The sequence below is a fragment of the Camelina sativa genome, chromosome 17, assembly GCF_000633955.1.
Source record: "Camelina sativa cultivar DH55 chromosome 17, Cs, whole genome shotgun sequence".
Taxonomy (NCBI): Eukaryota; Viridiplantae; Streptophyta; class Magnoliopsida; order Brassicales; family Brassicaceae; genus Camelina; species Camelina sativa.
Window position 1 is genome coordinate 15,686,807 of NC_025701.1, and position 5,657 is coordinate 15,692,463.

At 37.5% G+C, this 5,657-nt stretch overlaps 2 protein-coding genes across 2 annotated transcripts in view; both read right to left on the reverse strand.

The window, feature by feature from the left end:
• LOC104757340 (60S ribosomal protein L18a-like protein) overlaps positions 1–1,451 on the reverse strand; it is a 2,112-nt gene extending 661 nt beyond the window's left edge. Inside the window, exons 1-3 of the mRNA XM_010480070.2 lie at positions 1,061–1,451; positions 909–962; positions 660–738 (exon numbers count right to left, since the gene is read on the reverse strand). Coding sequence (XP_010478372.1) covers positions 660–738; positions 909–962; positions 1,061–1,241 — 314 coding nt within the window. The 5' untranslated portion in view covers positions 1,242–1,451. The remainder of the gene's footprint in view (positions 1–659; positions 739–908; positions 963–1,060) is intronic.
• On the reverse strand, positions 2,738–5,436 carry LOC104757341 (the record flags this gene model as incomplete). Its single annotated transcript, XM_010480071.2, is given in 3 exon segments — positions 2,738–3,451; positions 3,548–4,072; positions 5,378–5,436. Coding segments are annotated over 3 exon segments (1,174 nt in total), but the record flags the coding sequence as incomplete, so codon positions are not given.

The window sequence follows — 5,657 nt, forward strand, 5'->3', positions numbered from 1 at the left end:
ACACCTTCAAATTAGCATCTAGACAAGTTTGAAGTCATAAAATGTATGCTTTCAGCTTTCTTTTGTTAGTGGGAAACAATAGAATCATAGAAGCTAGGTTGCGCTTGTATCTCCATTTCAGGAGGAGATCATCAAAGTATATCCAGATTGCATGATCAACACATCCTTGTCTCAAATATTAGCTATATAATTGCTCTTGTAAATGTTTACATTAGTGGATGGAGACAAGCCACAAGAAGTTTTCCACAGACTTTCTTATATTGATTCTTAAGAGTATAAAGATGTTTTCCAAAAAGAAAAATATCTCCAATGACTAGAGTTCAAAAGGTTACGTAGCAGAGATATGCAATCAAATCAATCAGGATTCAGAGTCGCAATCGAAATATTGAGAACCTGTTATAGAATCTATGGCAAGTTCCACAACGAACACTGACTTAACACTGTAAAAACGCGATATATGTGATAGCATTCTAAAACCTACATACCATAAACCCAATTTCCAAAAATCCACAAACCTAACCTTTTGTGTTTTTGATCAGAACATAAATGGAAAATAAACAACCAGAAGAACCAAATGAATTTGGCGGGAATTCGTATTGCGAGACAATGTATAAAGCTATCATTATCAAAATGAAAAAGCAAGTAAGAAAAAAACTTACAGAAACCATCCCATGCCCAAGCCACAACAAGGAAGGTCATGCTCTCTCATCATCTGTCTCACCTCAACCACTGTATAATCTAAAACAACAAAAACGCAGAAATCAATACTCATTATCTGATCATACTGAAAGTAATTATACAGAACAATCTGTAATATTCCATACAAATTCACTTTAAGATTACAAATTCATATAAGAAAGATAAGATTTTTTTTCTCCAAAATTGAGGATAAGGACATTGAAATGTACCAGGAACAACTGGGAAACCTTGAGCATAATTCACAAAACCACCACCAGGAGGACCTAATCATTTCAATCACAAAACGATCACATAACAACAAAAACCCCTAAATAAGCAAAGAGTAATTATGCAAAAATCAAACGAGAGAGGGTTTTAAAACCTTGGAAATTCTGATAAGCATGTCCAGGATACGTAGCAATCGGATGCTGCGACGGCGGTAGATATTGCGGAGGCGGACTCGGAGTAGGATAATTTGCAACGCCTTGAAACGTTCCGTAATAGTATTGTTGTTGCTGCTGATTCACGGTGGAGTCTCTAGGTTTTGCTGCCTCTTCGTCCATGTTTGATACAGATCAGATTAATAAAAATAAAATAAAATTCGCTTCCACACCGGTATGACACAGAGAAATAGAGAGAATAGTCTAGCTCCTCCGCTGCGTTTACCGATGAGTAACTGCGATGGGAAGACGAATAGAAGAAGGAGACGAGGGAAAGAGAGAGACGGAGGAGAGTCAAATGACACGGTATTGTTGACCCGATTCGTGATCCGGGTCTTAAACCGGGTCACCCGAAATTTGGATTTTTCTCAATATGGGCTTTACTAAAAAGCCTTTTAACACTTGAGATTTCTTCTGACCAAAACGTGAATGCTCAAAAATATATGTTTATTTAATCACCTATGATGTAACAACAATTCTCTTGTCTCTTTTTTTTTTTTTTTTTTTTTTTTNGTCAAACAATTCTCTTGTCTCTAATATCCAAAAGTTGTGCCCAAATGAGAACAAACCAATAGCAACAAAATCGTAGTATCATGTTTCTTTTTATCAAATGGGATGAAAACGATGATTTGGTCTTTGCTTATTAGTGAACTGGTTCAATAGCTTCGGTAACATTAGTTTTGACAATTCCGTCCACAAAGGTTGAAGATACAACTTCGGTTGATTCCTCTATGCAAAGTAGTACTTCAAGGATAACACCTAAAGAACAAACACTAACTGATCTTCGACTAAAGAAAAGCTCAAATCTAAATCAATCACACACAACCAAAAAGCACTGGCTGCTCAAAATAAAGTTGCACTAAGAACATATCAAACCTGAAACAAGATGCTACCTCCGAAGTCGTAACAAAGAAGAAAAATCCTTTTTTTTCAAAAAAACAAAAATGAGATTTTTTCAATTTTTTTTTAAAAAAAAGAACAAGAAGATGAATGAATCAGAAAGAAGCTGATTTGCAAAGTCATTCAGACTGAGTATCCGGAGGATTCTGGCATAGCCAAAACGTTAGTTCAAAGCTGCACCAAGAAACATTCCAAGGACAATCAGACTGGTCTTAAGTACCTGCTATATCTCCTCATCTTCATCATCTACTATTCCCAGAATTATAAAAACATTAAATTAAACCCCAACACCTATTAGTCTGAAGCATAGATCCAATCCCAAAATCTAATTCAATCAAGGAAGCAAAGAATGGCAAACAAAAAAAAAAGTGTATCTACTTATGAAACCTCCAGTAATAAAAGAATTGCATATGTGAATCGGAAACGACGATGGCGGCGGAGAAAGAAGCAATGGTAATAAAAAAACTTTCAGGTTTTTAGTACTTAAGAGTGCCTTTAAACGCGACGACGCCGTTTATAGGAGTGGACAAATCTATGAAAAAACCCTATCACGTATTCAGAATTTCTTACCAAACCAAACCGAAATATGTATACTCCGGTTCGGTTTTGAGTTGACGTTGGTAAATTTTCTAAAATTTTAGTGATAGTCTGTAAATTTATCTATAAATACTCGAAAACTAACATTTTAGTACAATCTCTTGTATTACATTCGAACATGCTTTTGAATTAAAACGATAAATACCTTCGAAATTGCTTTAACCTTAATGGATAAACCATACAGAATTCTTGGTTTTCGCAATACCATTTTTTTGGTACACTAGAATAAAACCGGAACAGCTAAATCTAAAACAAACCGATAGCCAGAAGAACCAAAACCGAAAGCCAGAATCCGAACCCAGCTCCAATTCTCTTCGACCCGGAGAACCAAACTCTAACGTCATCGATCACAGGTCCACACAAGGAGCTCATATCATCAGTCCTCGTATTGTAATAAACACTGTAGAACGCAACTCTGGTTCGATCAGCCTTTGCCGTGAAGTTCAAACCAACCTTTTCGAAACTCGAGTTCGCTTGCGCCATGTAATGATAGTTCTGTGCCTGATCACCTGCGAACGCCATTATAGCTAATGGTTCCTTGCATTTATCACCAGCGTGGCCGAGAGAGAATGACAATAAGTACGGCTTATCTGCTTTGGTCTCAACCATTTGAGAAATAATGCCTTCTTTGCCCGAGAGAAGCTCGACGGCTCGTTTACCACCTGGAACTGAGAAGTGATCCGAGTCAACAAACCGGACCGCTCGGTTCGATTCAACAGTCCAACCCGGAAGAGAAGATATCTCTTCGTCGAGGTTTGTCGGAAGTAGTACACCAAGAGACGTGTTCCTGAACATCCATGGACCTTCTTCGAAATCTCCATTAATCACCGCGTTATCTTCAAAATGTTTTAAAAAGGGTCAAATTTCAATTGCAGAACTTTTGGGGTCGAAAATAGAAATATAGAGAAATTCAGGGATGTTGTTGTTGTAACCTTTGGGTTTATCAGGAGTAAAGAGCTTCTTAATAGCAATGTCATCGATGATTGGACCACAAGTCGGGTCATCTTCCATACCAGGATTCTTAAAAACCAAACGTACGTGATCCTCTTCAGCTTCAAACGCCCACGCGTAAGGATCCCAACCCTGAACGTTATAAAGCGTTTGCAAATCCACGTTCCGCGACGCGACCATATCGTCCGCGTCTGCGTTCACAGACGCTACCGACACATTAATTGACTCGAGTTGCGCGCACGTGCGTGCAGCGCTGAACGTGACCGAGTAGACAAAACCTTTCTCAACCGTTAGATCTTGGCTGATCTCTGCGTCGTTGCCTAATCGGACGGCGTGTCTGCCTTGTGGGACGATCAGGATCATTCCTCCTTGTTTTTGACCGGAATTAATTAGCTCCACCGTTCCGTTTAATTTCCAGCCCGGAATCTGGGATAGTCCGTCGGTTACTCCGTCGTCTGGGAAGCCATTCGACGGTGATGTTTCGAAGTCTCCGTTTATCACCAAACCTGTAGTAAAAACAAAAACAAAACAAATTTACATAGGATTTTTTTTGATAGACAAAATATTAGGAAACGCCAAATTATCACGTTAGTTTTGTTAGAAGGCTAGCTGTGTGAAAAGAGACATTTCTTTGTCTTGTCTCAAACAAACATATAAGTTGTTGATTCGACACAACACTTTAATTTTACTTGATAGTAACATGATGATAAATAAACAAAAATAAGTAGGAGACACGCGGGATACGTCTTATATATATGGACCATACCTTCTACTAGCTAAACTCTACTGGGACCATAATTTTGACTAGTATTACTTAAAAAAGTTTATGTCTACACTTCTACAGTCCCAATTTACACCTTACAAATGCCCCTTATAATAGGGGGGAAGTAGAGACAAATGTATTTTCGGTGAAAAGAAGAAAAAAAGAAGAAAGCGTGTTGAAATTGAAAGACGTTGAAAAAACAAAGAAGTATTCAGACACTTGTATGTCGTTTTATCATGTACTCTTTGTCGTTTGTATAATACTACGAGTCTACGACGGTAAGACCCAAAAATCACCCTTTTATTAGGCGGGAATCCTTCTACCTGAATTATTTTTATTTTTGACTATTAAGAATTAAGATCTTAAAAGATTAAACTAACATAGAGAAAATAAAATATTGCTACCAAAACCATGTTTGTTTAAACTGTAAATGGAGTTGTAACTTGCCAGTTGAAGCTCAAGGGCTTCCAATTCCATTCTAATTTTGCCGCCGCCGAAAGCACGAATAAGATACTTTATACTTAATTGACAAATAAACCCCAGAGACTTACATTTTTCCTATTGTGGCGCATTAAATTGAATTTGACAAATTACCTCTAAATATGAGAGAACTTATAGCTAAATCAAATATTTTACTGGTTTGATTAGCATTGTTTATCTTCTACATAGACTGAAACTTGTGTACAGCTTATACTACTAAGTACTAACTGTAAGTTCTTACTATTTGACTCCTAATCTTAATTAGTAAAGAAGCATATTTATCTTAGATTCTAAAGCTAAGCAACAGAACAGTAAAGTAAAATTGGAGGAAACCCCCTAAAACCTAAACTCTCTAAATCTAGACAAATGTTATATAACTCAGTGTTCATTCAATATTTTTTTTTTCCCAAAAAAATCAATATTATGATTTATGAAAGTAAATCTCTTTTGCTCCTCTGTTCTTGGAACAGAGCGAAAGAGATTCAAGAAATCAAATCTTAATAAGTCAAGATGGCATTGAGGATTCAAGAAATTAAAACCACAAAGAAGGGGTCAGGGAAAAGCGTACCATCTTCGACAAGCGGAGCCTTGTCGTCGGCGACGGCGACTAAGACGGCGATGGAGAGACTAAGCAGAAACATGAAAATGGAACCACATCTGCACCCAGAAATGGAGTTCATAGCCATCATCTCTCCTTCTTCTTCCTCACTACTACTACCTACTGCTCTCTTCTCTCTCTCTCTGTAAGTGTGAAATGTGAAAGTGTTTTTTCTGTATGTTCTTTTCGGGCAGCGAGCAAAGACAGGGAAGGGTAGTGTCCTTTTATCCAAGATTCCGCACTCGTTGTC